At 46.2% G+C, this 25,636-nt stretch overlaps 1 protein-coding gene across 2 annotated transcripts; it reads left to right on the forward strand.

Moving 5' to 3' along the window:
* Positions 1 to 12,817: 12,817 nt before the first annotated feature.
* On the forward strand, positions 12,818 to 23,896 carry LOC125623119 (uncharacterized). Of its 2 annotated transcripts, none has more exons than XM_048821971.2 (4): positions 12,818 to 13,101; positions 17,006 to 17,112; positions 19,541 to 19,653; positions 20,684 to 23,896. In XM_048821971.2, exons 2-4 carry the CDS (start codon positions 17,063 to 17,065, stop codon positions 22,360 to 22,362), a joined length of 1,842 nt encoding a protein of 613 aa, XP_048677928.1. In that variant the 5' UTR covers positions 12,818 to 13,101; positions 17,006 to 17,062; the 3' UTR covers positions 22,363 to 23,896. The 2 variants fall into 2 exon arrangements, with proteins under 2 accessions (XP_048677928.1, XP_048677929.1); XM_048821972.2 differs by lacking the exon at positions 12,818 to 13,101 and adding an exon at positions 13,495 to 13,736.
* The last annotated feature ends 1,740 nt before the right edge of the window (positions 23,897 to 25,636 follow it).

Here is a 25,636-nt window from a genome sequence, read left to right on the forward strand (position 1 = left end):
GGGTAAGGAGTAGTGTTACTTTTGGCCATGGTCACTTTCTTGCAGATTTACTAGTCTCTTCCTTACACCTCCCCCTCCTCCCCGCCCCCACTTTCCAGCTGCTTGGTTACCACAGCAACCCCTTGCTCCATTCAGTCCCCTTATGTTCGCATGTTACTGAAAGGCAAGTCTTTTACTTTGCGGTTAAGGAGGGGGAATGCAGGCCTGTGCTTTCACTTACATTCTCTTGCTTGCTTATTCAGCCTGTTTAAATTAAAAGCAAGGCCAGAAGCAAGATTATTATTGTTTAGTCTTTACCCTATTTACTTCACATTCCCCTAATATTCTGCCCCTTTCTTTTCTTTTGGGATCCCCCTGCCCAGGCATCCTGGGAAGAGCATAGGACACATGGCGGCACCTTTCCTGATAGGGCCAGATGTCAAGATGGAATGTGCCATTGATCCATGTGCCCCACAGCTCCCAGTGCGAGCGAGTGCCCTGCACCTTCCTTCGTACGGGCATTCTGCACTATTGCAATCAGTGTCCCAGGCTTCCCATTATCCTGGGCCCAGAAAGGTTGGGGCCGAGTTGTCTGGTACACTGTGGGGTGGGTTCACTACTTTATTTACACATCTGCAACAACTGATGGTGCTTGTTTTTTTATTTCGCTGCCTTTTAATCTCAATTGAAGGCTGTTCTTGATTTTGCTGCCATATCCCCTTTGCCCACTGCCATCCATATTTTGCAAAATGAACACTTAATAGTAGGCCAAGTGTCCTGATAATCCAGAGTACTATCGAATGTCCTGTCCAATGAAATACAGTCCAGCATTTTGGCCACCACCACCACTGGCATGGTTCCTCCTCCTTCAACAGCACTAGAATTATTTCAGCATTGTTCTGGAGCATACAACTCAAGAGCGTCCAATTATCAGCTGCTGCGGTGAGCTGTTTTTGCAATTTTTGAGTCCTTTTGTCCATATTATAAATTCATTGAATGTTAACAATAAAATCTGGTATCTTCCAAACCAACTCGACCACTTGGCTTTGGATGTGGTGGTATGCACTGGTCTGGTAATTCACAACAATTTGTTCCACTGACCCATTTGAGCACCATAGTCCTGGTAACAGCTTATACTGTAGGTGCGTGCAGTTCGGTTATGTGCTGATGTGTTTCTTCCCCCTAGTGTTACATTGCAGGAGTGTATGCATTCCCAGCAGAACACTCCATATCCCATATACATCACATTTAAGTGTCCCCTTTTTGCAATAGGACACTCATTTTGTTTCACTGATGCCATTGGAGTGGGGCATGTCCATATTCCCCCCCCCCCCCCCGAATACACAGTTGTTTAATTCAATTATGGTCCAATTTATACCATTCCATCCTCCCCACTGATCTCCCAAAGGTTCCCATCAAATTCTTCCCTTTTCCTGCACTGCCACTGGGCTCATGGGGACTACTTTGGTTGCATTTTCCTCCCAGGGTATCACAGTGACCAGTATGCATGTGCTAACTTTACAGGTTGGGGATGTTGTTTTCCATGTGGACGGGTATGTTTTTGCAAGTGTTGATAGGTATGGGCTAGCTCCATGATTTAAAACTGATGGCCACTGTCCCGACCATGCATTCCTCATAACATTCATTAACATCATTACTTGAGCATTCTGCATTCCCATACACACTCCTCTCCACATCAAACTTCTAAAACTATCCCTTGCCCATTTCACCAATTGCCCAGCTCAATCAGCAATCTGTAGATTCACTTTTGCTACTTCCCCCCACCCATCTGCTATTGCAGGTGCTAAACCATCAATTCATTAATTTCTTGTTGCAATTTCACATTGTGGCTCATCGAAAGCTTAGTTTCCCAATTTTCCCCCAAGCTCCATTCTCCTAGCCCCGTGTTTATTGTTGACCATAATCCCCTTCTCTGGTGATGTTTCCATGTATGTCCTCTCACCCACCAATTAAATTGTTGTTTCAACCCTTCTATGGACGTGCTGAAGTTGGGATATATCCAGTCCACTCACTGGGGCAGACTACCCATGTAATAGACCAAAAGGGCTGTGGTCTGGGCCCATACCAGGTACAGGTAAGTTCTCCATTTTTCAGTAGCCCAGACACAAGCAAGTGCTTCTTTTCCAACTGTAGAATATTTCCTCTCAGCATTACTTAGTCTCCTTGAAGCAAATGCAACCGTCCTCTCTGTGTTGTTCTCATGAAGTTGTGTGAGGACAGCCCCAAGTCCATAATCAGAAGCATCAGTAGTTACAATTGTGGGCAATGTAGGATGAATAATGCAAGTACTGGACTATGTGCAATCAAGTCTTTCACTGTTTCGAAACTAGCCTGTGCATCCGTTGACCACACTAAGGTTGAACTTCTCCATAGTAATTCCCATAATGGTTCAATGACAGAAGCATAAATGGGAATGAATTTTGCATACCAGGAGGTAAGACCCAAGAAGGAACGTAAGGTTTGCAAATCTGTTGGAGGAAGAGCATTTGAAATTCCCAGGATATGATCTGGATCAGGTTTTAGTCCAGCCTGTGAAATTGTATGCCCCAGAAAAGAGAGTTCAGTTTGTCTAAATTTGCATTTGGACCTATTGAGCTGGAGGCCTGCTGTGCTGATGCAGTTTAGTACAGACTGCAGATTATTGTCATGCTCCTCAGAAGTATTTCCAAACATGATAATATTATCCAGATAGCACTGAACTCCATGTTGATTCTTCAGAATCAACTACATCATTTTTTGAAAGGCACTTGGGGCAGATGCAAGACCGTATGGTACACGTTTAAAATGAAATAGTCCCTCATGTGTAATAAATGCTGTGAGGTTTCTGCTATCTTCATGCAACATAACCTGGTAGTATGCGGTCTGCAATTCAAGAGTAGAAAACATCTTTGCTCCACAGAGTTCTGCAAATACTTTTTCTGCGTGAGGAAGAGGATGGCTGTCAATCACAATAGCTTTATTTGGCTCCCTTAAGTCCACACAAAGGCGAATGCCTCCACCCTTCTTCTGCGTTACTACTATAGGTGAAACCCATTCCGAGGAGTCAACCTCTTCAATAATGTCCTTTTGAACAAGTTTTCTAAGTTCCTCTGAAACAGCTTCCCTGACTGAAAATGGTAAGCACCGTAACTTCTGTCGTACAGGCATCACATTATTCCACATTTTAACTTTATGCAGAAACCCATAAGCACCGCCGAGTTTCTCCTCAACCTAGTGTTGGGTCCCAGCTGAAACTGGTGTGTGTACCGCAAGAGTGCTTTGCTGAGGAAGATCCATTCATCCATTAACTACCCTGAGATTTAAAGCAGCCAATAAATCTCTGCCAAGGATAGGAGTGCCTTTGTGGATAATGTAGAACTCTGCAGTTACACAGCAATCACCAAAAGTAACTATTACTGGCAGGCAGCCATGTACTGGAATATGGTTTTTCAAATAGCACACCAAGTGAAGTTTGGGTTCAGTAAGAGGCACATCTTTAAAGTAATGCAGAGAGATGGAATCAGGTAGTATAGATACTGCTGAGCTAGTGTCCAGCTGAATAGAGTGTGATTTGCCTGAGGGTATGGTGGAAACGTTTACAGTGCACGTCATTCGTTCTGGAATATGTGCAGTAGTGGTTTTGTCCATGCTCAGCACAGTAATATCTGGTATTGTAACTGCATGCACCTGTTGATTGAACTGGCTGCTGCGACATACTTTAGCAAAATGCCCAATCTTTTTGCAATGATTGCACTGAGCTACTTTTGCTGGACATCCTGTGTAGCTTGCAAGGTGTTGTGGGGATCCACAGTGAAAACATGCTTTTACTGTATTTTGAATTTGCTGATTCGGTGGTTTTCCATTAGTTTTCCTCTTGTAATCGTTTGTCTGCAGTGGGAGTGAACTTTTCTGCAAAGGAGTCACAGCCTGGACTGTGCCTCCTGTATCCATGCTCATTATTTTGGCTTCAGCTGTAGCTGACTCAATCTGAGTAGCAATGGTTATTGCTTTTTCTAGTGTAAGCTGTGGTCCTAGAAGTAAGCGTTCCCTTGCATGAAGCATGGTTGTTTTCTCAATGAGCTGGTCTTTAATCATCTCATCTGCCATATTCCCAAAATCACAAGTTACAATCAGACTCCTCAGGGAAGCAATATACTGCATTATAGTCTCCCCAGTTTTCTGCTCACGCTGGTGAAATCTGTAGTGATTAGCTACTACATTCACTTTTGGCACAAAAAAGTTCTTTAATTCGGTGAGTGCAGTCTCATATTTATCATCTGCAAGGGGAAAAGTGAAAAATATGTGCTGCCCTTCTGCTCCAAGGCAAGGTACTAACAAACTTCAACAGGACTTTATTTTTAAAGTGGAAGCCTCTTTACCAAGCTACTGCTGCACCCTCGGTAGCTCTCACTCCACCTCCTCAACTTCCCACCCCTTTCCTGTTTCCTGTCCTTTCAGACTCCCAACAGTCAGTGCTCCCAGTTCTAATAATTACAAGCAGCATCTAAACACCACACCACTCCCCTGATCTGAAAGAGAGAGGGGAGAAGACAGACTTTTCCCGGAGGCCCAGCGAGCTCCGAGGTGAGCAGTGGTTATCCCAGGGCTCTCTGAAGTAAGGCAGGCCCCTAGCCTGGAGGAAGCTGCCTACAAGTTTTTTTCCTTTCCTTTTCTTTTGTTTAAGGTTGCTTGTTGTTTCCCCCAGACCCGGAGAGGGGATGGAACAGCCCTCGGCTGGAGGGTCGAGAGCCAGCCCATGAGAAAGTCACGCTGTAGCACCCACTGGGGGGCCCGGGGGATAGTTGAACTCACACATGTTCACTTTCCACGTAGCTCCTAAAGGGGGTGCTCTACCATGGACAGATCTGTGACAGGTGGGCACACTATGGGCCCCAGTGGCCCCCGCACAGTTCACAAACCCCATTTTTTCTATTTCAGGCACATCACTTCTGGCATCCCTGGATAATCCAGTTAATCACTTCCCAAACCTCGACCACACTGACAGTTGACTTGCCTCCACCAAACTGGTTAGCCATGGACCTGTAGCAGTGTGGGGTAGCCACTTCCAGAGGGCAATAGCAACCTGCTTCTAGACCAATATGCCTCCCTCATTTGTTTGCTCTGATGCCAGGGGATTGGAGTAAGCACCTCTTAGAGCTCCATCAAGGTTTGCTTCCTCATACAGATGTTTTGGAGCCATTGCTGGTCATCGCAGGTCTGTGTGACTGTGAGCCCACCATGCTCTTCCAGTTATTTGGCACCAGAAGTATCGGTCTTTGTATGGGGAATCTACAGTAATTGAAAGAAGGGACATGTGTCTCCAGTCTGCTGGAAATGGATTCCTCCCTCTGGGTCCTGCCACCTTCCGTGGTTCAGAAACTGCTGCTGAAATGTCATCCAGAATCTTGCAGAATGTCTACCCTTCTGCATAAACATTTCAGCCACAAGCAGGAGCAGCTCATCCAGCAGTGCTCAGTCCAGGGCGTAGGCCCAGCTGGAAGAGCTGGAAGGAGGAGTGTGCAGAGTCAGAAGTGCGAAATTTCCTGGTGGGATAAAATCACATCTGGACAAGGGCCCAGAAAGGACAGACAACTTCTCCCACAATACACTGCAAACTAATTCCTAGAGTGGCTCCAGCTGGTGAGGGGCTACAACCCCAGAAATCCTAACTCCAAACCCGTATAACTGCAGTCTTGTATGGACCTGGGTACAGGGGTATGAGCTCTGAGCTGTGGGGCAGGCTTGCCTAGTAGTGCTTGCACACATGCAAACCAGGACATGGGTACGCTTTGCAGCATAGACATATTCACAGTGATGCTCTGGTCACTCTGACTGGACTAAGGGGGAATAAACAGATAACAGAAATCTGACCAAAGCAGGCAGAGAGAGTACAACAAGCTTGTTTGTGCATGAGTGGGGGGAGGGGGAGAGAGAGAGAGAGGGCTTTGCATTATGATTGAATATGAGTTAACTGTATGATGCTGTTGCAAAAAAGGGGGTGTTGAGAGCCATTGGACATTATTGTAAACCCTGTATATGATGGAAACCACGTCAAGCCAGGGGTACTGCTGCACTCCCATGTATGTTAAGGGCTGTTATAAAGAGGAGTGGGTCAATTGCTTCAGAACACAAAATTCTATTCAATGAGGAAAAACAACGCTCGACTGTAGCTGTTGTGACTGGGAGTAGCAAGAGATGAATTCCAACTTTCATTCCAGGAAACAGAACACAAAGAGTGGGTTGAACTACTAGTGATGATAAAGAGGTTGAAGTTAAATCTTCATTTGTCTGTCGTGTGATCGTCCACTCTGTGTTCAAATTCTCTATTCCGTCCTGAGCACATGGCAGCCCCATTGCTGGTCGTGCCTCGCTCCACTCTACGTATAAGACAAGCATCTGTAAAAGCTACGTAGAGGTTGAGAGAATCCAGAAATTGCTAGTGTAGATTTGTAAGAATCAAGTCTGTGTACTTTTTCAGCTGGCTTAACAAACACTTCTTGTCCTCTTCACTTAAGGAGTCAATATAAGTACCTTCATTAGTCAACTTCTGGACTGAAGTCTTTGCTGCTTCCAGTACATTTTCAATGGATAGCTCTGATTGAACCAAAGGTAGCTTCTCTTGCCGGACAAAGATCTACTACTGTTGTAGCCGATGCCTGGATGACATTTTTTAATGACCCAAGTGGTTTCAACAGTAGACTTACAAGAGAGAGAATGGGGATAGTCTTCTCTGAACTTAGTAATAAAAGTAGTCCACCAGTCTCACTACTTAGATCTGTCCTATCTTGGTGGATATTTTCCAAAGCCAGTAATGACGGTTGCAGTAATTTTAAGACAACAGCCAAGAATCGCTCATGAGAAAGCCAGCAGGTTTTCCCAGGTTGGACTCATTTGAACTTCAATCCCAGTGTATCTTCCATTTCTTTCCAAGATGTTCAGTCCTTTTGGACTCTTGCTGAAAAAAAGAACATAAAAAGCCATTACATTTATGGCTTTTTAATGTCTTTTGAAGATTCTGCAGCTTGTACTAGAGCTAGCTGGAGTAGATGGCCTCTGCAGTGTGTATAAGAGAGACTAAGGTGTCACTTTTCTCTGAGCAAAGCTTATACTCCACTATGTCTTCCAGAGAAGTTTGTAGCTCCAACAAATGCACAAGCAGCCATCTGTTTGGGGTTCAATATACAAGTATTTAACTCTTCTAAGATGTCACAGATGCAGCTGATGTGTCTTCTATAACCTGAACATATAGAATGCATCACTGGCCTACCATGGACACCAAGAAAACATACACAATGACTTAATACTTTGATGCCTATTTGCACTGATGCATTCATCAGCTATGTATGCACATATTTTGAATATGGTGAGAGAGTTCTTCACTTTTTCAACTGCTGAGTCTTTCACTGTTACACCGCATGCTTCTAGAGCGTCAGGTGAGTTTTTTCAGAAAGATAGCGAGCATTTGGCAGTCTTGTTCGAAACCAGTGTCCAGCTTCAGGATTAACAAATGACAATGCACTTAACATTGGCCTCCAGTTTGCAGTGTGCCGTATCTCTTGCTTAAATAGAAAGTATGATGCAACAGCCATTGTGTCTCTAGCATTCTTAACAGCCTCATTAAGTTCTTCTAAAATTGGCTTTGACAGTGACGGGCTTATGAGGCTTTCTGCACGTTGATGCAGTCCAGAGGCCCAGTGTTTTGCAGCCTTTTCATACAGGTTGTCAGTATCAGCTTAGCTGATCAGTCTGGCAAACCAAGCTCCTCCACTTTTACTATATAAATCTATGATATGCCCACATCTTGAATACTGCGTGTAGCTCTGGTCACTCCATTTCAAAAAAGATATCTTAGAATTGGAAAAGGTACAGAGAAGGGCAACAAAAATGATTAGGGGTAGGGAACAGATTCCATATGAGGAGAGATTAAAAAGACAGGGACTTTTCAGCTTGGAAAAGAGAGAGACGACTAAGAGGGGATATGATAGAGGCTTATAAAATCATGACTGGTGTGGAAAAAATAAATAAGGAAGTGTTATTTACCCCTTCACTTAACCAAGAACCAGGGGGGTCACCCAATGAAATTAATAGGCTGCAAGTTTGAAACAAACAAAAGGAAGTATTTCTTCACACAACGCACAGTTACCCATGGAACTTTTTGCCAGGGATGTTGTGAAGGCCAAAATTATAACAGGGTTCATGGCAGTTAGGTCCATCAATGACTATTAGCTAGGATGGGCAGGGATGCAACATCATTCTCTCAATGTCCCTAGCCTCTGTCCACCACAAGCTGGGAGTGGATGATAGGGGATGGATCACTTGATGATTCCCTGTTCTGTTCATTCCCTCTGAAGTACCTGGAACAGTCACTGTTGGAAGACAGGATAGAGGGCTAGATGGACCATTGGTCTGACCCAATATGGCCGTTCTTACATAAAAAATAATTATAATAATACAAAAGTTTAGTACAGAAACTCCCCATATAATGACCTCCTGAGATAGCGATGATGTGAGATAACGACCTGGGCAAATAATGCATTTTAAAAATCTTGGCCTACTAGGAAACGTATATTTGTATAAGTTTCCCAGTCACAAATCTAGCATTCTGGAGCAAAGTCACTAAAACACAGTCCAATGCTCTGGCCGCTGTTGTTTGTCGTGCCACCGTTTACTCAACTGCTCCATCCCCAATGTCCCTGCACTGTCACCTTCTGCTGCCACCTGCCACTGTAGCAATATTGTTAACCTATCCAACTATACTCTCAGCCCAGCAGAAGCAGCTGTTCTATCTCGGGGCCTCTCCTTCTGCCCCTCCACCCCCACGAACATGATACAGTTCTGTGGTGACCTAGAATCCTATTTTCGACGTCTCCGACTCAAGGAATATTTCCAAAATACCTCTGAACAACATACTAATCCACAGAGGTCTCCCTACCAACACTACAGAAAGAGGGATTCTAGGTGGACTCCTCCTGAAGGTCGAAACAGCAGACTGGACTTCTACATAGAGTGCTTCCGCCGACGTGCACGGGCTGAAATTGTGGAAAAGCAGCATCACTTGCCCCATAACCTCAGCCATGCGGAACGCAATGCCATCCACAGCCTCAGAAACAACTCTGACATCATAATCAAAAAGGCTGACAAAGGAGGTGCTGTTGTCATCATGAATAGGTCGGAATATGAACAAGAGGCTGCTCGGCAGCTCTCCAACATGAGTTTCTACAAGCCATTACCCTATGATCCCACTGAGAGTTACCAAAAGCAACTACAGCATTTGCTCAAGAAACTTCCTGAAAAAGCACAAGATCAAATCCGCACAGTCACACCCCTGGAACCCCGACCTGGGATATTCTATCTACTACCCAAGATCCATAAACCTGGAAATCCTGGGCGCCCCATCATCTCAGGCATTGGCACCCTGACAGCAGGATTGTCTGGCTATGTAGACTCCCTCCTCAGGCCCTACGCTACCAGCACTCCCAGCTACCTTCGAGACACCACTGACTTCCTGAGGAAACTTCAATCCATCGGTGATCTTCCTGATAACACCATCCTGGCCACTATGGATGTAGAAGCCCTCTACACCAACATTCCACACAAAGATGGACTACAAGCCGTCAAGAACACTATCCCCGATAATGTCACGGCTAACCTGGTGGCTGAACTTTGTGACTTTGTCCTTACCCATAACTATTTCACATTTGGGGACAATGTATACCTTCAGATCAGCGGCACTGCTATGGGTACCCGCATGGCCCCACAGTATGCCAACATTTTTATGGCTGATTTAGAACAACGCTTCCTCAGCTCTCGTCCCCTAAAGCCCCTACTCTACTTGCGCTATATTGATGACATCTTCATCATCTGGACCCATGGAAAAGAAGCCCTTGAGGAATTCCACTATGATTTCAACAATTTCCATCCCACCATCAACCTCAGCCTGGTCCAGTCCACACAAGAGAGCCACTTCCTGGACACTACAGTGCTAATAAACAATGGCCACATAAACACCACCCTATACCGGAAACCTACTGACCGCTATTCCTACCTGCATGCCTCCAGCTTTCACCCTGACCACGCCACACGATCCATCGTCTACAGCCAAGCTCTGCGATACAACCGCATTTGCTCCAACCCCTCAGACAGAGACAAACACCTACAAGATCTCTGTCAAGCTTTCTTACAACTACAATACCCACCTGCGGAAGTAAAGAAACAGATTGATAGAGCCAGAAGAGTTCCCAGAAGTTACCTACTACAGGACAGGCCTAACAAAGAAAATAACAGAACGCCACTAGCCGTCACCTTCAACCCCCAACTAAAACCCCTCCAACGCATTATTAAGGATCTACAACCTATCCTAAAGGATGACCCAACACTCTCACAAATCTTGGGAGACAGGCCAGTCCTTGCCTACAGACAGCCCCGCAATCTGAAGCAAATACTCACCAACAACCACATACCACACAACAGAACCACTAACCCAGGAACTTATCCTTGCAACAAAGCCCGTTGCCAACTGTGCCCACATATCTATTCAGGGGACACCATCACAGGGCCTAATAACATCAGCCACACTATCAGAGGCTCGTTCACCTGCACATCCACCAATGTGATATATGCCATCATGTGCCAGCAATGCCCCTCTGCCATTTACATTGGTCAAACTGGACAGTCTCTACGTAAAAGAATAAATGGACACAAATCAGATGTCAAGAATTATAACATTCATAAAACCAGTCGGAGAACACTTCAATCTCTGGTCACGCAATCACAGACATGAAGGTCGCTATCTTAAAACAAAAAAACTTCAAATCCAGACTCCAGCGAGAAACTGCTGAATTGGAATTCATTTGCAAATTGGATACTATTAATTTAGGCTTAAATAGAGACTGGGAGTGGCTAAGTCATTATGCAAGGTAGCCTATTTCCCCTTGTTTTTTCCTTCCCCCCCCCCCCGGATGTTCTGGTTTAACTTGGATTTAAACTTGGAGAGTGGTCAGTTTGGATGAGCTATTACCAGAAAGAGTGAGTTTGTGTGTGTATGGGGGTGGGGGGGTGAGAAAACCCGGATTTGTGCTGGAAATGGCCCACCTTGATTATCATGCACATTGTAGGGAGAGTGGTCACTTTGGATGAGCTATTACCAGCAGGATAGTGAGTTTGTGTGTGTGGTTTTTGGGAGGGGGGTGAGGGGGTGAGAGAACCTGGATTTGTGCAGGAAATGGCCCAACTTGATTATCATGCACATTGTGTAGAGAGTTGTCACTTTGGATGGGCTATCACCAGCAGGAGAGTGAATTTGTGTGTGGGGGGGTGGAGGGTGAGAAAACCTGGATTTGTGCTGGAAATGGCCCAACTTGATGATCACTTTAGATAAGCTATTACCAGCAGGACAGTGGGGTGGGAGGAGGTATTGTTTCGTATTCTCTGTGTGTATATAAAGTCTGCTGCAGTTTCCACGGTATGCATCCGATGAAGTGAGCTGTAGCTCACGAAAGCTTATGCTCAAATAAATTGGTTAGTCTCTAAGGTGCCACAAGTACTCCTTTTCTTTTTGCGAATACAGACTAAGACGGCTGTTACTCTGAAAACTGTAACCTCTGCAAGTCAGTCTGTTGAGGTTCCACCCAGCTCTCAGTGATTTCAGCTCTCGGTGGGGGAACCTCGCTGCTAGTGCCGGCTGGGCTGTCTCTTTCACAGACACTGTCCCACAGCCGGTCTAAGCACTTAGACCTGATGCTCAGTGATTTCAGCTCTAGTGATCACTTAACAAACCAAAAGACTGGAGCCTAATCAGCTCTCTCTCTAAACAGGAGAGAGGGGCAGGTCAAATAGTGCCTGTGACTCTTAGGCAGAGCCCCCACCACCAAGCAAAACACCTGGGCCCCACCGTCTCTCTCCCCCCACTGGGATCTGGCATCCAAACCTCCTGCCTAGCAAGTGCAGTTCAGTTGAGGGTGACCAGTGCTTAATTTGTAACGAAAGAGGTGCCAGGGCTCAAGCAAGTTTGTTACTTTTGTAACTGATCTGACAAGCCCAGAGGTCCCAGGGCTCTGCATTGCCGAGCCTGGAGGTGCTGGGCTCCCCCCGGCAAGCCCTGGCACAAATTAAGCACAGAGGGAATAAGGAGAACAACATTTCATGACCCCCACATTTTATACTTCAGTGATTTGTAACCCAGCACCAGCCAAAATTGATCTCTTGTGCAGTACAGCTCTGTCTGCTGGATACCTAGGCAGAGTAGGTGAGTCCAGTTAAATACAGTCTGGTCCTGAAGCCTTTTCATGCATCCCTGGCTCACCAGGAGCTGACAGGGGAGAGCTCAGTGAGACCTTGCTAATAAATCATAATTTGAAATGATTAGGTAGGCCAATATAGCCTAAACAAATGTGCCAACATTGCCCTAAATAGCTGTATGAGGAAGCTAATCTTTGTTCATACTTTTCAAACCCATTCTGCTTTCTCAGTATAAGTATTTTCTCATACACTGTATATGCTTTTAAAGTGTGGATTACTGTTTCAATTTAAATTCAGATTTCCAAGCAAGCACTAAATTGGCAATACTGCATGTAACCGGGGGAGGGGGTGTTGGGGAAATTCAAGGCGGGTGTACGCCCTGCCAGGGGGGTTTAGGGAAACCACAGAATCATAGAATATCAGGGTTGGAAGGGACCTCAGGAGGTCATCTAGTCCAACCCCCTGCTCAAAATACCTGCTCACGCCCCCCCAAACCCCTAGCCCCATGAAAGTGGGGGAGCGAGCTAGGGAGCGGGGATGGAGCGAGCGGGGCCCGGAGCAGGGGCGGGACAGGGGGTTGCACCATTAGAAAGTTGGCAGCCCTAGGGTTGGGTCAGGGCTGATGTACATTTCCTGGGCCCAGCCCCGCGCCAGGAGAGAGGCGAGCCCTGCCCCGCAGGTCTGTGAGTTCGCGACCGGGGCAGGGGCGGACCCGGCTCGGGCTCCGGCGGGGCAACGTTCCAGCCGCTCCCCGCCCGTGGGCCCGGCGCTGCAGGGAGCGGGCTGCAGCCCGGATCCCCCGCCCGGCTCGGCCGGCAGGGGCAGGCTTACGGCGGGCGGGGCTGGCGCTGGCCGGGCCCGGCGGCGCGATGGCGGCGGCGCGAGGTGAGCCGGGCCGGCGGCGGGTCGGGCGCTGGACCGGGGCCGGGAGGAGCCGGCCGGGAGGAGCCGCCCGGGCGGGCTGGCGGGAGCCGCCCGGGCGGGCTGGCGGGGGCCGGCCCTGGCCCTGGGGGCCTGCGGCCGGGGCGCGGGCTGGGGCAGGCGGGAGGGTCGCGCCGGGCTCCGGCTGCTGGGCTGGGGCGGGTCCCAGCAACGCCGCCAAGTGCCCGGGACTGCGGTGGCGGGGGGGCCCGGCCCCGTTCAGGGTCCCTCGCCGCCCTTTCTCCAAACGCCGGGCTGCTCGCCGCCCGCACCGGCCTCCAGACTCGCTGTGCAAAGGCGTTAACTTCCTCCCGTGACTTAACCCGAGCGAAAACTCTGGCAAAGCAGCGCCCAGCCGGCGGGGATAACCGGGCCCCTGCCCCCGCGGGCACCAGGCGGGTCTCCGCTGACTCGCGGGCGCTGCTGGTTATCGGCGATGTTCCGTGGCCTTGTGTTACCGTCCCTGCGACGTAAGGCTGTCCGGGGTCAGCGTGTACCTGATGCTCTTTGGGCTCATCTGGTCTAGGAAACTGGGACTTAGGCAGGGGCCACAGCCTTGCAATGGGAAGTTACCACAGGGTCTTGCTGTGTTGCAGAAGGTGAGAGTTCAGGAGCTACTGGTGACCTCTTTCACAGAGCAAGCCTCTGGGTGCGACTTCCCCCCCCCCCCCATAAATGAAAAACACTTTTTTATTTATTTAACATCATTATAAATGCTGGAGGCCAAGCAGGGTTTGGGGTGGAGGCTGGCAGCTCACAACCCCCCCATGTAATACCTCGCAATCCCCGGAGGGGTCTCGACCCCCAGTTTGAGAACCCCTGGGTTAGGACCGGGGACTGGTCTGGGACTGGGTAGCTGAAGCCTGTTTGAATGCAAGAGAAGGCAGGGAGAAAGTTAGGTTGGTTGTGTGCCAGTGGGGAGGCTGGAAGTCTGGGAGAGCCCTTGGGTATGAAGTGGTAAGTCTGAGAAATGCTCTGGTTCTCCCAGGTGGAGCAATAGGGTGTGAGGAGGGAGCTGGGAGCCAAGAGAGGTCAAGGTGAATGAATTAATGAACTACATACACTGCCCGATTCACAGGGGAATGGCCAGAGACACCTCTGCCCAGATAAAGCTTTGACAGTGACGTTCTTGGATATTAGGAAAAACTTTTTCACTAGGAGGGTGGTGAAACACTGGAATGCCTTACCTAGGGAGGTGGTAGAATCTCCTTCTTTAGAAGTTTTCAAGGTCAGGCTTGACAAAGCCCTGGCTGGGATGATTTAATTGGGGATTGGTCCTGCTTTGAGCAGGGGGTTGGACTAGACCTCCTGAGGTCCCTTCCAACCCTGATATTCTAGGAAGCAGATTGGCTGGTGTGTTGTGGGGATGGTATGAGCACCTATGAGTGGTAGGGAAGGTGGGGGAGCAAAATGGAAAGATACAAAGAGTGGAGGAGTGAATTGGGGTGGGGGGATACACGGGGAAAGGGAATTGGGTCTCTAATGGGGGCCCAAAGCAGAGGGATTGGATTTGGGAGTCACATGGAGGGGAGAATTGGAAGATGCTGTGGGCTGGGAATCAGGCTGGAGCCTGGTGGCTTGAGGTGCAGGAAATGTTGTTCTTTTAAGGAGCGTAAGGAAGAGTGCAGTGTCTGCCCCCAGAGCTATACAGCACCACTGGGGCACTCTACCAGCAACTCCCAGGGAGCGTGGAGGGACAAATTGCCATTGACAGCACAGATCTGAGCGAATGAATTAATTGATTTGCAGAACTGTGGAATGACCCTCTCAGGGAGAAGCAAGAATTTTGTTTGAGATTCCTAATCTGTTGCCTAGATTAAAACTGATTGTAGTTCAGTCAATATTGTTTTCAGTTGCCAGTGTCCCTGAGTGAAACCTTCCCCCGATGACCCACTGGCTGCTGAACTACATACACTGCCCGATTCACAGGGGAATGGCCAGAGACACCTCTGCCCAGATAGAGCTTTGACAGTGACGTTCTTGGCCTTTTCGCTCGTGGACAGAGGATAAAGTGATGGATTCTAGTGTAACCTGTGTCTCTGCTGAGCTGTGTAACCTGTTTCAAACCAGCTGTATTTAAAATATTGCTTAATGGCAGTGTTACTGTCTAACTCTCCACGTTGCACCGGGGAGGAACTTTTCCTGGGGATTTCCTAGTCTGATCTGAGTGACAATGAAGAGCTCTGATTTGTATCTTGCAGATGCTGTTGGTAACGAAGGATTAGAGCTGGTCAAAGCTCATGTTTTGTGGAAAAAAAAAAATTTAACGCAAAGTTTGTGTGTGCAATGTAAAAATGTGTGTTTTTCAGTGGAAAAAATTATTTTCTTTTTGGTGGGGGAAATTCTTCACTTTCTTTTAAAACTCCCCTCCCCCACAATCTTTTTCAAGTAGGAAAAAGGGGGTAAGAAATTAAACATAAGAGAGTATGGGGGGGGGGGAAGTTTCGTAGAGTTTACGTCTTTTTAGTAAACTTTTAGTCTGACCTCCTGTATATCACAAGCCATTACATTTCACTAACTGTACTAAGCCCAAAGACTTTAGTCAGACCAAAGCATTTTGGCTCTGAGAAAAAGAGAACAGGTGAGGCCAAGGTCCCTGCGATGTCAGTGAATGATTAGATGAGATGTGCACAGGTAATCCTAGCAGGGGATCCATGCCCTATGCTACAGAGGAAGGCAAAAAAGACATAGGGACTCTCACCATTCTGAGCTGGAGGAAAATTCCTTCTCAATCCCAAATCTGGTGATCAGTGTGACCCTGGACAAGGGAGCAAGAGACACTATCCAGGCTTGCTTTTTCGAAGGGAAAAGTTACTTTTGAATGTAAATGTTTTTTTCTCACACTTTTGGAATGAGAAAATTGGGGGAGAAGGGTGACGGGAGGAAAAAATAGAGAGCGGGCATTTCCCCGCCCTTTTTAAACAAATAATTTCAGACATACCAAAAAAATCCTCTCCCTCAACTTATCTGTTTTGAAAGTGTTTCTGAAAACTAAAACTTCTCCTCCTCCAAAGACATGTTTGATGGGTGGGAGAAAGAGTGGAGTTTCTTTGACAACCCCAGTTTTTACCAAAAAGATTTTTTTTTTAAATGTAAACCTTTGACCAGGCCTATCATGTAGCTGACAATGCTTGGCGCTGGAAGGATCTGTTATGATTAATGTATGTTGCACGTTTACTATCTTGGAGAATGACTCCTTGGTGAACTGCTCCTGATGCTTGCTGCATCTTTTGCATCCATGGGGTTGTTCTCATCCAAGGATCACTGTTCATTATTTGCATGGTGGCTGGTAGCCTAAGTTACATGGCTTTGCTTTTGATCCTTGCGTGGATCACAAACATTTTAAATAGGAAGCGAACTGGGAATAATCCACTTTTTTGTGATGGATTTTCAAATGAAGATCATTAGTGCTTAGAAATGTTTGGTGATTTGGGGGATTTGGAGAGAATTTGAGGAATCCCCAGAAAATGCCTGAATCCTTTAGAATAGGCAGCAAATCAAAATGAATGGAACTTGGTCCTTGTATTTGTAAAAATATTCATAAATTTTTTTTTTTTAAACTTCAAGCCTTTCTACTAGCTGATCAGTTGGGGGCTGATCAGCACCTCAGACTGTTCATCTCTCATAGCGCTAACAAGTACTAAGACTGCTGTAGGCCTCGGATACTGGCTGCACTTCCTTCTTAGCTACGGGAAGAACACGGAAGTCAGTATGTAATAACAAACTTTCTATGAGTTCCCAAGCTGGAGTCACATCCTCCCTCATTTCACAGCTCTCCGTGCCAAGGACTGTCTGTTTCTCTCCTCCATTGGCCTGAAGGTTGCAGCCGTGAGTCTGGATCCAGAGTGTATTTCATTTCTCATTTCAGACTATGTTTGACGTTGCTGTCTAGCTCTCCTGAGGAGGAGTGGGAGGAGCTAGCGGAATGGCAGAAGGATGTGATGAGGGACAGCTACAAGACTTCGATCTCACTGGGTAAAAACTATTATTTGCAAGTTTGTAGAAGTGGCATGAGCTGTGAGGGGCCTGAGTGATCTTCAGATCAGGGTTATTCTCATGTTTCCCTTCGACTTTGACAGTTTGCGCTTGCATTCCTTTGTGGGAGGGGAAAAAAAAAAATCCACTCCAGTCAATGGAGACTCAAATTACAGAAGGTCGCTCTAATCCCTCTGTTTACAATATTTTTCTGGTTTAGGACAATGGGTGTACTTCTCCGTCTGTGTTTAGCCCACAAGCAGAAACGAGCTGCTGGGTCATTGCACATGGTACGTTGGCGCAAATAAGGGATGTTCCACGTGGAAAGGTTTCAGAGGAACAGCCGTGTTAGTCTGTATTCGCAAAAAGAAAAGGAGTACTTGTGGCACCTTAGAGACTAACCAATTTATTTGAGCATGAGCTTTCGTGAGCTACAGCTCACTTCATCAGATGTATACCGTGGAAACTGCAGCAGACTTTATATACACACAGAGAATATGTGATATATGCCATCATGTGCCAGCAATGCCCCTCTGCCATGTACATTGGTCAAACTGGACAGTCTCTACGTAAAAGAATAAATGGACACAAATCAGATGTCAAGAATTATAACATTCATAAACCAGTCGGAGAACACTTCAATCTCTCTGGTCACGCAATCACAGACATGAAGGTCGCTATCTTAAAACAAAAAAACTTCAAATCCAGACTCCAGCGAGAAACTGCTGAATTGGAATTCATTTGCAAATTGGATACTATTAATTTAGGCTTAAATAGAGACTGGGAGTGGCTAAGTCATTATGCAAGGTAGCCTGTTTCCTCTTGTTTTTTCCTACCCCCCTCCCCCAGATGTTCTGGTTTAACTTGGATTTAAACTTGGAGAGTGGTCAGTTTAGATGAGCTATTACCAGCAGGAGAGTGAGTTTGTGTGTGTATGGGGGTGGGGGGGATGTGAGAAAACCTGGATCTATGCAGGAAATAGCCCGACTTGATTATGTAAAGAGTTGTCACTTTGGATGGGCTAGCACCAGCAGGAGAGTGAATTTGTGTGGGGGGGGTGGAGGGTGAGAAAACCTGGCTTTGTGCTGGAAATGGCCCACCTGTTGATCACTTTAGATAAGCTATTACCAGCAGGACAGTGGGGTGGGAGGAGGTATTGTTTCATATTCTCTGTGTGTATATAAAGTCTGCTGCAGTTTCCAAGGTATACATCTGATGAAGTGAGCTGTAGCTCACGAAAGCTCATGCTCAAATAAATTGGTTAGTCTCTAAGGTGCCACAAGTACTCCTTTTCTTTCCACGTGGAAAGAGTGTCAATATTCTAATAGAAGCAATTTAAATTTTCTGCAGTTTAGCATCCACACGATCAGCCTGTCTCTCATCTAACTCTTTCATGGCCAAAGAGGTCTGTAAAATTATGTGGTGTTTGTCTTTTATGACTCTCCTGTAGAAATACATTGAATCTCAATCCCAGTTCCTTGTAACCTCTTAGGACAGAGATCAAGGTGCCCTTGTGGACAAATCAGTGAAGATGTTTGCTTAGTGTGTAGTGGTTACTGAGTAAGCAATTAAGATTTTAGGCTGTACTGTGACAGACAGAAAACATTACAATGGCATTATCTATGGTACAGCTTCACCTTAAATAATGCTGTATTCATTTGTGGGGCCTTTATCTCCTAGACTGTAGCCTGTGTAATGCAGGAGGCCAGATTAGATGATCACAGTGATCTCTTCTGGCCTTAGAATCTGGGAATCCTATGACGGAAGAGACCCATTAAAGAGACTGATATTGGTATTTTAGAAAAGAATTTGATATAGTATCTCGCAAAACCTTACTCCCAAAATTGGGTGGGATAGGAGAACAATTTCTTGGATATAAAACAGTTCAAAGATCACAAACTAGAATTAACAACAAATAGCCATGTTCTGGGTTGGGAGATGGTTACAGAAGCATTTGGTCCAGCATTTAAAGTGGTGGTCATTGCTCTGGATGAGGAGGTAAGCAGCATGCCAGTAGATTTAGGAGGTGGTGCTAAACTGCGAGGAATTGCAAACGCCAGTGAGGACAGGAAAACAATAGGGAATGTTGCAAAATTACAAACCTGACTGGAAATAACAAAATTACAAACAATATGGCAGCTAATACATTTGGGGACAGGTTGAAATGCTCCACTGGAGGAACAATCCTGGGAAGTAGTAAGGTTGAACGAGACTTTTACAAAATACCAAATACTCTATGCTTGCCAAGTAACAGTATGCATCCGATGAAGTGAGCTGTAGCTCACAAAAGCTTATGCTCAAATAAATTGGTTAGTCTCTAAGGTGCCACAAGTCCTCCTTTTTCTTTTCGCGAATACAGACTAACATGGCTGTTACTCTGAAAAAAGAAAACATGGTGTGATTCTTTTTTTTTTTTTTTCGCTAACAGGCGTGCTGTCACCAAACCAGACGTTGTATTCCTGATTGAACGTGGCGAAGAGCCACGTGTGCAGGCTCACCAGGAGTCAAGGGAAAGTGACCTTTCTACAGGGGTCTCCTCTGGTGAGTAATAAGTATCTCACTCAGAGTTTCTGAAGAGTTCATTAATGAGCTGAGAAAGAAGCCCGCATTTCGTGAGCTTCTACTGAAACGGCTTTGTCCCCTCCAGTCAGCATAGTAGCCAGCCATTATTACATCTTTTTGGCAGGTGTCTATCCTTGATTCCTACCTATCCTGACTGGCTTTGGACTGTAGCCTCCCCCTTCGGACATCTGACTGCTGAGGTGGGATGGCAGGATGTGGTGGATATCATTGTCTTGCCTCTCTGTAGAGCTTTGAAACATTAGCTAAGCCAGGAGGTGGAGAGGGAGCTTCTGAATCATAGAAATGTAGAGCTTCAGAGGCTCATTTAGTTCATCTGCCTGCACTGTGGCAGGACCCAGTCCTAGGAAACCTAAACCATCCCTGACAAGTGTTTGACCTGTTCTGAAAAACCTGCAATGAGGCAGATTCCACAACCTCCTTAGTTAACCTGTTTCAGTGCTTAACTGTCCTTGGAGTTAGAAAGTTTTCCCTAATATATAACCTAAACCTCCAATACTTCAGATTAAGCCCATTACTACTTGACCTTCCTTCTGTGGACATAGAGAACAATTGATCACCATCCTCTTTATAACAGCCCTTCACGTACTTAATGACTGTTATGGGGTCCCCTTCAGTCGTCTTTTCTCCAGACTAAACACATCCAGTTGTTTTTAACCTTTCGGCATAAATTAGGTTTTCTAAGACTTTTATCATTTTTGTTGCTTTCCTCTGGACGGTCTCCAATTTTGTCCACATCTTTCTTAAGTGTGGCACCCAAAACTGGACCCAGTACTCCATCTGAGGGCACAGTGCTGAGTACAGTGAACAATTACCTCCTGTACATACAACACTCCTGAACGGAGATGGAAGGGATATTTTCAGCTTTTCTAATAGAGCCTATAGTCAGAATGCCAACATGATATGCTGTATGTTTATATGCTTTACATTCACGAGTCCAATGTCCTTTGTGTGTTGAAGTAACATCTGGATTCTCCATTTATTTCCGCAGATGATGGAATCAAGTGGAAGATTGAAGAGAATCATCAGCAGGGAAATTCTGAGGGTTTGGCAGAGCACAGGAATTTATCACAAAGAGAGAAAGCAAACAGCTGTGATGAGGGAAATACGTGTGAGAGTGAACGCGGGCCAGCCGGCCAACACAGGAACATAGGGGATGAGAGTGTGGAGAAATCCACTCCAAGTGAAAGACCTTTCAGTAAACACCAAAGCATTCCTATCCACACAGGAGAGAGACCCCATAAATGTACTGAGTGTGACAAAAGCTTCACTCGCCGCTCACATCTTCTTCAGCACCAGAGAATCCACACGGGGGAGAGACCCTATAAATGTACCGAGTGTGAGAAAAGCTTCAGACAGAGATCAGAGCTGATTGATCATCAGCGAACGCATACTCAAGAGAAACCTTACAAATGTGATAAGTGTGGGAAAAGATTCATTCGGAGCACACGGCTTATTCAGCATCAAAATGTTCACAATGGAGTGAAACCCCACAAGTGCCCCCAGTGTGAGAAAAGTTTTAGCTGGATCTCATCAGTTATTAAACACCAGAGAGTCCATACAGGTGAGAGACCCTATAAATGCCCCGACTGTGAGAAAACCTTCAACTGGAGCTCAACCCTTGTAAAGCATCGGAGACTCCACACAGGAGAGAGACCCTATAAATGCGCTACCTGCGCAAAGTGCTTTGTACAGAGTGCAAATCTTATTAAACATCAGAGAGTCCACACACAACAGAAACCCTATACGTGTGGGGAATGTGAAAAAACCTTTCCGATCAGGTCTCATTTCATTCTGCATCAGAGAATGCATACGGGAGAGGAACTCTACAAGTGTGATGGCTGTGAGGAGTGGTTTGGTCTTGTCTCGGATCTTCATAAACATCAGAAGATTCACACAGGAAAGAAGCCCTATAAATGCTCCGAATGCAACAAAAGCTTCAACAAGAGTTCAAATCTTATTAAGCATCAGAGAATCCACACTGGAGAGAGACCCTATAAGTGTCCCGACTGTGACAAAAGCTTCATTCAGAGCTCACACCTGATGCTCCATCAGAGAGCTCATAGGGGAGAAAAACCCTACAAATGTCCTGACTGTGAGAAAAGTTTCCACCAGAGCTCCCATCTCATTCAGCACCAGAGAGTTCACACACAAGAAAAGCCCTTTAAATGTCCTGAGTGCGAGAAAAGATTCAGCCGAAGCTCAGTGCTAAATAAACACAAACGAATCCACGTGGGAGACCAGAACTATAAATGCAGCAAGTGTGAGGAAACCTTCACTAGCAGCTCCCACCTTCTTCAGCACAAGAGAACCCACCATGTGGAAAGACCTTACACATGCCCTAGCTGTGAGAAGAGTTTCAGTCGCAGCTCGCAGCTTATGCTCCATCAGAAAAACCACGCAGCAGAAAAACCGTACAAGTGTGCTGACTGTGACAAAGGCTTCATTTACAGCTCACATCTAATTCAGCATCAGAGAACTCACACTAGAGAGCGACCTTATAAATGTCCAGTGTGTGAGAAAAGCTTCATTCAGAGCTCGCATCTCCTTCAGCATCAGAAAATCCACACGGGAGAGAGACCTTTTAGATGCAGTGATTGTGAGAAAACCTTCAATCGGAGCTCCAACCTTATTAAACACCAGAGAACTCACATCAGGGAGAACCTGTAAGAGATGCTTCCATAGAACTCCACACTGTTGACTATAAAAGTATTCACACCGAAGGAAAATCCTATAAATATTCCAACGGTGAGAGAAGCTTCAGTCAGAACTGGTCACGTTGTTCAGCTTCACTGTATCAAACTGAATTAAGATCTCTAGGAAACTTGCCTTGCCCTTCTTATACTGGCAAGAGTTTTGATGGTATAAATTATACCAGTTTCCCCAACAATATACTATCCCCATTTGCCGATATAACTATGCCTACACTACAGATTTTGCTAGCACAATTATGTCTATTAAGGATGTGTGATTTGTGAGTGAACAATGTGCTGGTAAAAGCCCCTAGCGTAGGCACAGTTACATTGCCAAAATTTGCACTTTTACCAGTTTGTGGGGGACGAGGAGGGACACTGTAATAAACTATACTAGCAAAATAGTTAGATGGGGATTGGTCCTGCTTTGAGCAGAGGGTTGGACTAGATGACCTCCTGAAGTCCCTTCCAACCCTGATATTCTGTGATTCTTTGACCATGCTATTTTGCCAGTATCACCTGAGTCCATGTTAGCAGCAGTCTGCGGGTATTTTATATCGGTATAATACATTGGTGTAACTGTATTGGCCAAGTCTTACAAGTGTAGGACTCCAACACAGTAAGTAACAAAGCGTTGATTGCCTGAAGTGAATAGTTAAGCTCCTCTAAAAAATGGGAAAGAGACTGCAATTTGATGCCTGTCTATGTGCAGAGAAAGAATAGACTCTTCTCTTCTCCCACCCCTGGGTCACAAGAATTGATCAGAGGTGATTATTTAGCTTTATGCTTCTCAGGTTATGTATTCAATCATCTGTCACTGGGACTGTTCCACCTGGAAGAGGGAGTAATTTACATGATCATTAAATATTCAGATGGTGTAAAACTGCAGCGAGCTGCAGATGCCATGGAGGAAAGAGAAATAAGTCAAAGGGACCTGGGGAGATCAGGCCCACGTAGGAGTAGAAATCAACAGAGTAGGTAGGAAAAGGAAAACTGCTGCATGTGGGCAAAAGTGATCTGAAATACAAACAGTCCCTGGCAGAGAATGCTAGTGAGTGGTGCTGAAGGTAAAAGGCAGCAGTGCAGAGATGTTTGCTTTCGGGTGTGTCATTGTACAGTCATCTTGCCTGAGTCTAGCTCAGAATATCACTGATAAATTAGAGGTTGTGACTGAGAGCCCAACACTGTTGGGGTCTGTTCCCAGCTGTCCCATAGACTCCTGCTTTGTGCCTCTGTAGAAGAGAAAAACAAATGTAATTTTGGGTTGTAACTGCAGAGGCATGAGATTCCAGAACAGCTGTGGAAGAGTCTCCCATGAGATTCATGTTGCTTGGGACTTTTAACACTAGACTGGGCACATCCCTGGAAAATATTCTGTGTTGGTTCCATCTGTTTTTGCGGGAGGGGGGGTAATTTCTGATCTGACAGCACACCAGCAGGCTGTTGTATTTTTTTGTTCTTTAGGATTAAAAAAAATTAGATCTTTGGAATTAAAATGGTATTTTATCAAACTTGCTAATTGTCGGGAGGAATTAATCATTTAGCTGAGGAACAAAACAATGAAAATCTTTTTGTAAGTGAAATGAGCCAACGTGGTGCTTCATTCCAAGGGCTGCGCTAGTTTTTAACCATCAGGATTTGCATGCAGCTCGAGCAGAGGAAGGCTACAGCGGCAGGAGTTCCTTCGGGTGGTGGATGTTCAATATGATGTAGTCGGCTGAAGGATGCTGGGCTGGAAGTGGCATTGAAATTTGAGCCACTGGCGCTTCTAATTGGCCAGAGGTGCAGTGTCATCGGCAAACAGCTCAATGGCCCCACCTCTGTGCAGCTGTTTGTACAAATCAAAAAAGTTAACCCTGAAAACTCCAGTGTGGTGTAGACTGGTGAGGGAGAGGCCTGCTCCTGGACTTGGGGCGGGGAAGGGATGCTCCCAGTATGCAGTGTCCTCCAACGGCGAAGTTGGCTTGCCTGTGAATTTAATGCCTTTATATCCCCCTCACTATCTTGTCAATGTGCTCTGCCCACAGCTCACTGTCCTCCTCTCTCCTTGGCATCATGGCAAAGGAAACCTTCCCTCCACTCTTCAGTCGTCTTCTGCCTTTGCAGATGCAGACACAAATATGCCTTCTCATGTGCACGTGCGTGCGCGTGCTCCCCCCCCCCCCGAAGATTTGCCTGGCATTCAGCCACGGATAATGCTTCTGTCCATGTGGGCAGCAATGTGTCAGGACCTGAGGGGAGGGAGTAGAAACAGCACAATTAGCTATTGTTAGTTCTAGTCTCCATCCAATAATAATAAAGTGTTGCTTTTCCTTCATTTTGGAATTCCATTCCCTGGAAAAATCATGGAGCAGGTCCTCAAGAGGAAGGTGATCAGGAACAGTCAGCATGGATTCACCAAGGGCAAGTCATGCCTGACTAACCTAATTGTCTTCTATGATGAGATAACTGACTCTGTGGATATGGGGAAAGCAGTGGATGTGATATATCTTGACTTTAGCAAAGCTTTTGATATGGTCTCCCACAGTATTCTTGCCAGCAAGTTAAAGACGTATGGGCTGGATGAAGGGAATATAAGGTGGATAGAAAGCTGGCTAGATCTTCGGGCTCAATGGGTAGTGATCAATGGCTCCATGTCTAGTTGGCAGTTGGTATCCAGCAGAGTGCCCCAAGGGTTGGTCCTGGGGCCGGTTTTGTTCAATATCTTCATAAAAGATCTGGAGGATGGTGTGGATTGCACCCTCAGCAAGTTTGCGGATGACACTAAACTGGGAGGAGAGGTAGATACGCTGGAGGGTAGGGATAGGATACAGAGGGACCTAGACAAATTGGAGGATTGGGCCAAAAGAAATCTGATGAGGTTCAACAAGGACAAGTGCAGAGTCCTGCACTTAGGATGGAAGAGTCTCATGCACCACTACAGACTAGGGACCGAATGGCTAGGCAGCAGTTCCGCAGAAAAGGACCTAGCGGTTACAGTGGATGAGAAGCTGGATATGAGTCAACCGTGTGCCCTTGTTGCCAAGAAGGCTAACAACGTTTTGGGCTGTTTAAGTAGGAGCATTGCCAGCAGATCAAGGGACGTGATCGTTCCCCTCTATTCGACATTGGTGAGGCCTCATCTGGAGTACTGTGTCCAGTTCTGGGCCCCACACTACAAGAAGGATGTGGAAAAATTGGAAAGACTCCAGCAGAGGGCAACAAAAATGATTAGGGGGCTGGAGCACGTGATTTATGAGGAGAGGCTAGGG

This window comes from Caretta caretta, chromosome 15, assembly GCF_965140235.1.
Source record: "Caretta caretta isolate rCarCar2 chromosome 15, rCarCar1.hap1, whole genome shotgun sequence".
Lineage (NCBI taxonomy): Eukaryota > Metazoa > Chordata > Testudines > Cheloniidae > Caretta > Caretta caretta.